Source organism: Trichosurus vulpecula, chromosome 3 (genome assembly GCF_011100635.1).
Source record: "Trichosurus vulpecula isolate mTriVul1 chromosome 3, mTriVul1.pri, whole genome shotgun sequence".
Taxonomy (NCBI): Eukaryota; Metazoa; Chordata; class Mammalia; order Diprotodontia; family Phalangeridae; genus Trichosurus; species Trichosurus vulpecula.
Window position 1 is genome coordinate 198,522,538 of NC_050575.1, and position 11,937 is coordinate 198,534,474.

Here is an 11,937-nt window from a genome sequence, read left to right on the forward strand (position 1 = left end):
ACAGATCAATGAAAGCAACTGACATCTAAATAGCATTCAAAAATTTAAAAGTAACTGGCTCTGGAAAACTACCTCTGTATGTACTAGCAGCCACACACTAAAGCCACAATCTAGTACCTTTTCCTCAACTACAGACCTCTTTCCTTCTATATGACAAGAAATCTCTCTTCCATTTAAAGAGATTTCATCTGAAATTAGAAAGCACACATAATATAGCATTACATAGAACCGCAGCCTTACTTCAAGGAGGATACAGAATGAAACTGTGACTTCACTGATACTCCCAGTGAGCTAAATCCCTCTACTTATAGGTACCTCTAGGTTGGTACCTTCTTTGCAACTTACAAGTATTAGTGCATTTGCCTAGAGAGCTGAGTGGTTAAATGACTTGCGCCAGGGTTCTTGCCATTTATGGCCTAAGTTTTTCTGGCTTTGAGGCCAGCTCTCAATCCATGCCACTGAATCTCTTTTCATAGTAAGGTCAAGTTATCTATCTACAAGTTGGCCAGCATCATTATTTGTACATCAAGAACACTAGCAAGTTGATGTATATATTAGAGACTTAAAAGTTTATAATTCCCTTGATTAACAGTGGGATATTACTACCTTCCTATCAAATCCTAAGAACTAATGAACTTTATATGATGGCTGATTCTTTACCCTGTAGGACACTAGTAGATATGAGATTTTCTGAAGAATTAAATTCTATCCAGATGATTACTGGATGATTGAAAAACCAAACTTCCATTTTTGTAGCTTAAATTTTTACTAATATCACAATCTCACAGAGCTGCAAACTGAACTACTTCCATGCAAAGATAGTCATATAGCTGCAATGGGCCTTGCACTACTCCCTGACAATCAAGAAATTTTGCATCTGTAGTTACAGAAAAGGTTAAGGCTTTCCATGGTGAACAGCTTGTTCTATTGCCAGAACAATCCAAGTGAATGATCTTTATTAGGCACTTATTAGCTGATCGTTATTAGGTATTTTCTACAAAAACATAGTAAATTATTTGCAAAAATATCATGCTCTTTGGATAAATTTTATGTCAGATGATGGCTTTTCCCAAACCTACAACATAAAAAACATAAATTTACTGTTAAGTACCTAGCAGATGTCTTTGGTAAATTCTGAAGAATCAGTTCCTCAATCTTTTACAGGAAAAGCCACTCAGATTCTACATAGACACAGGTCATGCATGCAACTTTAAGTTATGCTGCTTGCTCATGTTACTAAAACTACATTTACTGGAAGGGATAATGAAGCCTATTTGCTTGGAAACTTTTTGCAAAGATAAAAAAAGTATTAAAAGTAAGTCCTGAGCACAGGCATAAATCTAGGCACCTCCTAAGAAGGAAAATACTGTCTTAATTCTGCAAGGATTTTTTCCAGGCCCTTTATAATCTATGAGATATTCCTAAACAGTTTTAGAGCTGAAAAGGAACCTCAGTTCTGGGCAAAGAACGTAATCTAACACCTTACTTTACAAATGAGGAAACTGGGGCCTCAAGAAAGGAAGTTAGTTACCCCAAGTTCACACTGTTAATTACTGGCAGGGATGGAACTGGAAGCCAATTCCAATTCCAAATCCAGTGTCCTTTTCATTGACTCATTCCAGTGAATATTTTTTAAAGTGCCTACTGGGTACAGAATACTATGCTACCTGCTAGGGAAGATGAGATGGGACCCAGCCTCTGTTTCTCATTTTATATCAAAGAAACAAACACAAATCACTTTATTAGACAATATTATGTAACTGCATTAGAAAGGCACAAAGTACTTTGTGAAGTCCAGTTTTGGTTATCCTTTCTACAACATCACCTTGAATACGCTGAAGACTGTACCATTCACCAATTCGTAAGGTTGTCTATTCTGAGGATCCAGAAATGTTTCTCAGACCACCGACTTAAGAAAACAGGCTTCAGTAAGATGTTAAGGTGTGTCTACTTTGTGGAGACATGGATAGATGTGATACCAGTAATTTAACAAATATTCTGAGTCTACTATGCACATAGCCCTGTAGCACACTGAGACCAAAACTAAAAATAACATCATAAAGTTACAGCATGATTCAGAAGTTGATAAAAAGACCAAGATGTTCCACTTCCCATGTGACAGTTAAATTCATCACAAGCCAAGTATAAATTTGCTGATGGCTTCTATGAAACAAAACAAGCAATTCCAATTTCCAATTTCTACTGCATACACACAAGTCCTTCTCAAAAATCATTATTATATATTTTTATATATGAGTCCTTTTCAAAAATCACCATCATTTATTTTTGTATCCTCCCCAGAATCTAGGACAATATACATGCCAAGTAGGTACTCAATAAACTTGTGAATGCAAAATGAAAAACAGGACTTATAAGATTTTCTTTTTGGCACAAAGAGGGAAAAAAGCTTATTCTCTTCCCCTCCTGGGAGAATGCAACTGGTATTGTGCAAAAAATAAGAGGCCCTGGGTTTTAGTCTTGACTCTGTCAATCCTGTGGGTAGCTAGTCACTTCCTCTCTCTGGGCCTGTTTCCTGATCCATGAAACGAAAGGGTTGTACTAAGGGAATGGGGCTGAGGGCTTGGTTGTGTACAAACCCCAGCTTTGCTGCTGCTGACCACTGAAGTGACCTTGGGCAAGTTACTTAACCTCTCTAGATTTGAATTTTTTCATCTGTAAAAATGAAGGGCTGAACTAGAGAACCTCTAAGTCCACTTTAGCTCTAAATCTAAAATCCTAAGATCTCTCCTAGTTCTGAAATGCTAGCTAACTAAGAACCTACGTAAACCCATGACAAATTAGGATGTAAGAACACAGTGTATTATGTCCCTATTTTCCTCCCAGAGTGATGATCTGTATTCAGGCTGTAATACTGCTAAGGAAGCCTGCACAGTTGCTGCCTGGAAATCTTAACTCTGATAATATAAAATAATTTTTTTCTTAAAATCAAACCAACTCGAGCACCAACCTCACTGAACACATCATAGTAAAGGAATTTGTATAACCTACTTGCTGAAACTAATTAGTGTAAACTCAGAAGCAATTTAACATGACATTGTAAGGAGAATGCCAGCTTATGCAAGAGGTCTGTTTTCACAAAACACAAATGGCTCAATGTACACACCCACTTGTGTCATATATTCTGTAGCTTACAGGAGTAGTGTCAAAATAGCAAAGTAAGAAAAATCTCTTATACTTTAGTAGAGGGGAAAGCACTTTATGTATCTAAAACTTCTAGTGGAAGTTTCCTGTTTCTTTATATAAAGTATGCAGTAAAATAATTCAACCGCATTATCATAGGGCTTAGTGGAGACTTCACATTAAAAAGAAAAATTCAGTTACATCGGGTGAGGGGATGGAGAATTGGGACAATGTCACAACTGAAAACGATTTTCATAATCATTGTCCTCTGAATGCTTCTAGGAGCCACTGGCAGAGCTTGCTCACTTCCAAATGTACCAAGGCATTCATTCCTATAAATATGCCAGTGATGTCAACTGAATAATGGCACTAAGTTATTCTCCCCTCCACCATATCTGCTGATGCTTCCAGTTAGCTCAAAATATCGTTGATTATAAGTGTTTATGCCATCTCCGAAGTTATGGACAACTAAAATTAGTTCTTGTTTTGTTCTAGTCTAAATAGCATTTAGAATTAATAGGTCACTGAAGATGATTAGAACCTCCTATTCTATTCACCTCTGTTTCTTTTTTAACAGAATGACAAACATACCATACTGTACAGATTCTTTTTTATTTACCCCAAAAATACTACTTCTTTGTAGACAATGTTCTTTAAACAAACAGCATCATAAAGTTTCCCACTGGAGTATCACATACCAGATGTACATAAAAGCATTGAGGAATTTTAGTGAAACTAACATATGGTTTTGTTAATGGTTAAGTCAGTTATTAGGGCAGCTAGCTGGTACAGTGGATAGAGTGCTTGATTCAAAGTCAGGAAGACTCATTTTCCTAAGTTCATATATGGCCTCAGATACATACTAGCTGTGTGACCCTGGGCAAGTCACTTAACCCTGTTTGCCTCAGTTTCCTCATCAAATGAGCTAGAGAAGGAAATGGCAAACAATCCCAGTATCTTTGCCAAGAAAACCCCAAACAGTGTCTTGAAGAGGTATAACTGAAAACGACTGAACAACAACAAAAATCTGTCATTAACTCTCCTATACAGCTAGGTTGGTTTTATTTTTTTTTTTGCTTTTTTTTTTTTTTAATTAAAGCTGGTAATCTGGGTGAATGTGTCTATAATGTGCAATAAATTTTGCCTTTAAGCCATGGTTATTGCTTCATTACAAACAAAACAAAACTGAAACAATCATTTCATTTATACCACAAAGTGTATATGGATTGTATCTTACTGGATATTTTTTTACTAATTTTTTGCTCATTCAAGACCTCCTCTACCTTCCTTCATCTTATTTTCCAAGACCAATGTTTCTTTTCATGCTTGTGCTCTCCTACTCTTGTCAGCTCCATCATATTAGATATGGGCCAAAAAGCAATCCATTTTCCAAATATAACTACTTAAATGCTAAAGAATGGATTTTAAATACTGACCAAATATGCTATTTATCAAGGTAAATTTTTAGTGTGAATGCTTATTGATATTTGTGCTGGTGATCAACTTTAAAATTCCAAAGCATTGTTTACTCTCTACCAAACTGAACCAACACAGACTGTTGAATGAACAAGCAGCCCAAAGTAAGACTTCCCTGCCACATAGTCTGAACCCAAAGAGAAACTTCTTCCTATTTCACATTTTGTCCTTTTTCCATTATCTGTTTTTGCTCTTTAGTAGAAAATCTGTTTTGTTCTTTTTTTGGTGAAGAATAAAAAGATGCTACCAAATTTTAACAGTAAGATAATGCACTTAGCAAACTAAAAATTAGCCATATTTTCCAAAAGCAACATTGCATGTTGATTTGTCCAGACCCATGATTTCATCAATTTAGGGAACTTCCAGTGTGAAAATTTCCTCCTCCAGCATAGATAAACATCTACCTGTAATTTGTGGGCTAAAACAATTTCTGGTGCATAGTGATTTGCCTGGGCTTACACAATTATTATGTGTCAGGTCAGATTTAATCTTCCTAACTCAGAGCCCAGCACTCTAATATTTGAGACTGCCTCTCAGCTGTACTAATAAGAAGCATTATATAATAAAAATATAACGCCACGAAAATACGAGATCCCTTGATTCTCCACTAACTGTTGGCATATGCTCTTTTCTAATTTCTTGGGGAAATAATGGATTAAAATTAGCAGATGTAAAAAAGATAGACACTTGCCTACTATGTTAAGATTTAAAAGATCAGTTCCATCTTTTTTTCCAAAACATCCTATCTTTTCCTAAAACAACACTTTAAAGTCTTTGTTCTATAATAAGAAACAACTTAACAGTTTGCAATGGAGAATAATTTCAAATTTTCAGGACAGTAAAAGTAACTGTTAAGGGGGGAGGGGAAAGACTCCATGCTTTTTTAAGGCCATAGAAACCATTTCCAGCATTGTAGCAATGCCAAAGAGGCTGGACTATCCTATTATAAAGCAATCATATGTAACTCTTCTAGTAGAAATGTGACAGAACTTTTTTTGAGGGGCTAGCAAGGTTAATCTTTAATATTTCCTCTTTCCCTGGTGTAGAGAGACAAGCTTTTCTTCTAAGTTAGCTAGCATCATTACTTAAACTTCACTGAGGAAAATTTGGGATTTAATGATACTGTGGCCTAAGAAGGAAGGGTTCAACTATAAACACTAATTCATGCATTCATACAGTTATACATATACTGATAATTCAATCACAAACTTTAATTACTTTTTAGAAGCAAGAGTTTTGCTCTAGGCCTCCTATTAAAAACATCCTCTAGAAATTCACTAATTGCCAATAAAATGAATTTTGTTATCTTACAGACATAATAGACAAGGAATCTAAATTTGACATGTTGAATATAAAAGACAACAGCCTGGCAATATATGAACTCAACTCCATCAAGAGCTGACACAAAAAGAATGCACTCAAATAAGGCAGCTGAAATGAATCAGAAAAAAAGCCCTGGGCAACCCAATAGCCTTTTAAAATCAGTCACTAACAGCTTAAAGCATTTTTTAAAAAAAGGATTTCAAAACAGATTTTAAAACCATAGCAATGGAGTTCACAATTTGTTTTTAACTGAAGCTCAAGTCAAGATGGGTTGAAACTGAGTATGCAGGTTTCTCCCTTTACAAGAAGGGTAAAAATCCTCTTTACTTTCTATTGTGCGAAAATAATATTTTATTAATCTTCTTCCCCTCCCCGCCAACTTCCCCGGGCACAATTACATTAAATATTAAGCAAACATTTTCTTTAGAAGAGTTGGCTACTAGTAAAACTATCTCTTTTCAAATTACTAACCTAATACTTAAAAAAAAAATACGTAAGTTCCTCACAACTTACCACCACCACATCCTAAGCAGGTCATACAAGACAAGATATCTGCAGATCTAACCAGGCGCAAGGTAGCAAGCTTTGATTTGCCTTACAGATGCGGAACTCATCCTAATTTAGGATGGATTAGAGGAGTTTCAGTTTCCTTCTTCCTCTTTTATTATCCTCATCTGGAAGGGCAATCTGTGATGCCAAAGAAGGCTGGCACAACAGGCCGCTTACACTAGTAGGAAAGGGTCCTATCACCTTTGGGCCAAATCTGTGGAAGTGTTTGAGAGAGGCGGTGAAAAGGGGAGGGAAAGAGAACACTGATGATTTATCTTATTTCCGGGAGACAACAGTGGAAACATTACCATGGCATCCAAACCTCTTCCTGGGGGAGGTGGAACTGGGGATGAATCAATCCCAGGAGACAAAGAATGGGTGTCTAGGAGATGGGGTCGGAGGTGAAGATCATTTTACAGAGGAGGAACCTGAGGCCCAAAGAGGCTCTTGGTAAGGCTGTGTGTATGCCAACCCGAAGAGAGGTTAGGGGCCGTACAGGAAAGGATGTGGGATACGGAATGTTAACCTCAGGGACAAAGGGGCGTCTTAAGAAGCTAACTAGATGCTGGTGGGGAGAAGAGTACGCTTGCTTCCAAGAACAAAAAAGGGGGGATGGGGCGCCTGGGGAGCACTGTCAGGATCTGCTGGGGGGAGAAAAGGATGAAATCCTCCCTCCAGTCAGACCTGAAGCCAGAGCCCAGGCCCAGAAAAGGCAGGGGCCTGGGGGTGGCGGGCGAAGGGACAACCCCGTCCGGAGTCTGCATCCCCAGCAGCAACCCCGGGCTGAGGAGGGGACGTGATACTAAGGCCTAACCGAGCCTGAAGAGCCACTGCCCCAGGGTCGGCGTTCCCGCACCTGGTAAATGGCCGCCCAGCTGCCGGCCTTGTCGATCTGGTTGAACTCCTTCTCCATCTCTAAGGCGTCCAGGCCAGCGGGTGTGGCTTCTCCCTTCTTTCCCGCTGGTCCGTCTACTCCGCCGCCGGCGCTGCCGCCCTCCACCGCCTCCTCCAGCTCTGGTGCCGCCCTCACCCCTACCTCAGTCCCTCCTTAGCCCTCAACCCCCGGGAACCGGCCGCCGCTACCGCCTCCTCAACCACCACCGTTGCCTCTTCATGTCAACCCGGCAGCCGGAAGTACGCACCGCGCCTGCCTCAGGCCCCGCCCCGGGCCGATGGCCAATCCTCGCGGGGGACTTCCAAGGGAGGCGGGGCCGGAGGGAGGTCCCTAAGGGTGGTGGGGGAACACTTCCCTTTCTGCCTCATTTCTGCGCTTTCGTCGGGTCCCGCGAGACGTCCATCTCCGAGCTCCCCTTCCCCTCTCCGTCCTCCCCGGGCTTCCGGTTGCGATCTGAGCGCGCGCACTGTTACCTAGGCGACCCCAGGGGGCCACCTGGCTTCTGTGTGATCTTGGGCTCGCGCCCGAGTGTGTGGGTCGATGAATTGGGTGCCAAACTTGGAAGCCAAGGTTCAAGCCTTGGCACGGCCTCCTGACTCACTGGGTGACCTTGAAGTGAGTCATGTGCCCTCCCATTCTCCCAGCCTCAGTGTTCCGAGGTGTAAAGAGAGGGGTCCCCAGACCACTCCTCCTCCAAGACCATCTGTGGGAACATTCAAAGTCCTTTCAACTATCGCTAACTTATTTGTAAAAAAAGAGAAGAGAAACTGGGTGTAGGTTAATTAGCGTCGCATTTGGAGGGGCGAGACCCAGTAGATGTGGTTTCTAGTTCTGTCTTTGCCACCAACTAGCCGTGTGACCCTAGGTCACTTCTCTCTGCATCTGTTTACTTTTCTGTATAATGAAGGGGTTGGTTGGATTAGTTAATAATGGTTGACAAAGCCCTTAACGTACATTATCTGATCCTCCCGCTAACACCGTGCGGTAGATACCACAAGCATTATTCCCATCTTAGAGATGAGAAATGGGAGTAAGGCTTCCCTTCAAAAAAATCCGTAGAACTCCAGGAGCATACTAAGTGTCCAGGTCCCGTCTGTTCCCCACCTCCAGCCCACCAATGCTTGCAGCAAAGCAAAGAGCTGTCCTTTGAGACCTGACTCTGACAATAGGAAGTCAGCTCTATGTCGTGGTGTTCCGATGTTTTCTGATAGGTAATTTGGTGACAGGTTAAAAAACAAACCGAAGAGTGGTTTCAAAACAAGTGCTTTTCCTAGCAGCATACTAGAGGAGAGGGTCTCAGGAAGTTTATTGAACCTTATCTCATTGATCCAACAGTCAATGAGCCATTAACTAAAAAAAAAAATTAGTAGTTGACATTCTAGAATGATGGCTATTCATCTAGTCTTCTGGCAGTCACTTAATGCAACTTTCTACTCCCTAATCCATGCCAGCAGGGTCCTGGCTGTGGGCACCATCTAATTCCCCCTGGGTTTTTCCGTTCCACGCACCTAAAGGCATTGGTTACCGATTTTTATCAGTATTCCTTGCTTTTCTGCCTCCACCCCCAACGCAAATTATTCCTGCCCTTAAATTTAAAGTTGCAAGTAAAAAAAAAAACCTAAAGGATGAAATATAGCTCTTTCCGTATTGATTACGACTGTAATTGCTTCTTTGGTAGGCGTCCCTGACACAGAGTGCAGAAACTCTGATTTTGTCTCACTCTGTCCACCATGTGAGATGTACCTTGAGTCATAGAACAATGCTTGAAGGGACCTTAAGAGATGAGGTAGTCCAACAACCTTAATTAACACGTGAGGAAATTGGAACCCAGAGAGACAATAGATTCACAGATTTAAAGTGGAAAAGGATTTCGGAGGTCAGCAAGTACAATCCCTTAATTTTACATCTGAGGTGACTTGCTTAAGGTTAAAGGCAGACCTAGGCTTAGAATTTACTCCTCACTCCTCATTTCAGGGTTTTTTTCATTATGCCACAATCTGATGAACATCTTTCTTAATAGATAGTTTTCAGACCTTCCCTGTTTTCATATCTTTCCGTCTCCTCTTATTTCCTGACATGGATTCCTTTAAGACATTAGGCCTCATTCAACTTCCTTCCCTACCCTTAAGTTTCACACACACACACACACACACACACACACACCCCAAAAAAGAATAAGCTCTAGCAGCTGACATCTTTATCACTCATTCCTCTGAAAGATATTGCCAAAAAGAAGTATATAGGAGTCCAGTGGGACCAAGACATCACTACATGTTGTTCTAGGGAGGTTAGTATGTGTTGGTGAGATGCAGACCCTGAGTGACCATAGTCACTTTGGTAGTAATAAAGACAGAGTTGAGAATGGTAATTAGAAATAGTTACATCCCCCAACTCTCTCCTTTTCTGGAAAGGGAAACAGGGAAAGGCAGAAATGGATTTACATAGCGGCAGAAATAACAATTGTCCCTGTATCATAAATTCAGGGCTAACAGGGATGTTAGAGGCAATTAGAATCTACCAGCCCTGCACCCCTATTTTGCAAAGGAGGAAAATTAGGCCCACATAAGTTCAATGACTTGCCCAGGGTGACACAGCGAGTAAATGTCTAAGACAGGATTTGAACACAGGTCTTCCTGACTCCAAGTCCATTGAGCTATCTACTTACTACTCCCCACTGCCTCTAAAGTTAATGGGCTCCAAGGCTCTATTTTGTATAAATAATAATGTCATTAAAAGTGGTTACTTGTAAGTGTTGCCCCAGGACCCCACTTGCATTTTTTTCTTTTTAAAAAATTTTTGCAGTGTCCCATAGTCTGCAAAGAAGGGAATCATATTTCTTCTTCAGCATTAGATTTGGTCATTATAATTAAGTGTTCAGTTTTGATTCCTTTTAAATTTCCATTTCCATTGTCGTTGTCATCACACATTGTTTTCCTGATTCTGCTTACTTCACATTGTATCAGTTCATATAAGTTTTCTCATGCTTTTCTGAATTCTACATATTTACAAGTACAGTAATATTCCATTACATTCCCCTACCATAATTTGTTTATCCATTCCTCAATTGATGGGTTTCTACTTTGATTCTAAGACTTTTGTATCATAAAAAGTTCTGCTATAAATAGTTCGATTCTAGTTCCTGGTGAAAATTTTAGAACATTATTGTTTAAAAGGTTTATGAGCACTTAGGGAAGTGATCACTCTGAGCCAGCAAAGGTTCATTGGGCACAAACAATGAGAAACAAACCTCACTTCCTCTCTTTGATAGTGTTACTTGACTGATAGATAAATACAATGTGTGGAAAGGTATTTCTAGTTTTCAACAAAGAATCATGACACATTCAAAACAGGCTTGTGAACCAGAGAAAAATGTGGGCTGGACAAGTATACAGTTAGATGGAATCAAAGCTAGTTGAATGACTGGACCCAGAATAGTGGTGATTAATGGATTTATATCAAACTGGAGGGTGGTCTTTAGTGCTCCCGCGATGTGTCCTTGGATCATTAAACATTGTTATCAATAACTTCTTTGTGGGCAGAGAGGGCATACTTATAAAAGTTGCAAATAACATAAAGAAGGGAGACATAGCTAACATATTATGTACCTGAATTGAGTTTGTGAGATATCTTGACAAGCTAGAATGATGGGCCAAATTTAATAAGATGAAAATTAAATAAGTCAGATGCATAAGCACAAGTTGGGTTAGCCTTGGGTAGATAATAGTTAATATTTTTAGTACAACGCAAAGTTAACATGAGTCAACAGTTTAAAATGTGAACCAAAAGAGCTACTGTGATTTAAGTCTACATTAATAGAATCATTTGGAATGTAGGAGGTGATCAGGCTGTCACATTCTACTCAGAACACGTCTGGAATACTGAGTTCAGTTCTTGATGCCACATTTTAGGAAGGCCATTGATAAGCTAGAAAATTTACTTAGAAGGTAATGAGGATGGTGACAGGGCATAGAAACCATCCATCCATACAAGGATTGCTTGAAGGAACTAGGGAGTTTTAAATAATTAGCGCCCATGTTGTGGTTACATTTAACTGGGAGGATAAACATATGACAGAGGATTTCAGAGCTTAAAGAGACCTTAGACCTCATATCCAAAGAGAAGTAAACACAAACATGCACAAAATTCAGAAGAGAACTTACTAACAAATGGGGGCATCGAAAAAGATTTTGAATAAGAACTGTCACTTTAGCTGAGCCTTAAAGGGAAGTTTGAAGAGGCAGAAAAAAGTCAGTTGATAGGGCATGTTGAGTTTAGGGAAAAACAAATGGTTTAATTTGGCTACAATATAGACTGTGGAGGGGAATTATGGAAGAATCTGGAAAGGTAGGTGAGAGGCAGATTGTGAAGGACTTGAAATGATAGGCAAATGAATTTGCATTTTATCTTCAAAGAACCCCTGAAAATTTCTTAGTAAGAGACAGACATGTCCAAACTTTTGTTTTATGGATTAATTATCTAGATGGATTGGAGAAAAGGAGCTCCTAGAAGCAGGGAAGTCGAATAGGAGACTATCGCTAAGAGATCAATTTTGA

General features: G+C 39.7%; 1 protein-coding gene across 1 annotated transcript in view; it reads right to left on the reverse strand.

Annotated features, from left to right (window-relative positions):
- PTPN1 (protein tyrosine phosphatase non-receptor type 1) overlaps positions 1-7,638 on the reverse strand; it is a 71,806-nt gene extending 64,168 nt beyond the window's left edge. The window contains exon 1 of the mRNA XM_036750162.1: positions 7,346-7,638. Within this exon, the coding sequence (XP_036606057.1) occupies positions 7,346-7,402 (57 nt within the window). The 5' untranslated portion in view covers positions 7,403-7,638. The remainder of the gene's footprint in view (positions 1-7,345) is intronic.
- Between the last annotated feature and the right edge of the window lie 4,299 nt (positions 7,639-11,937).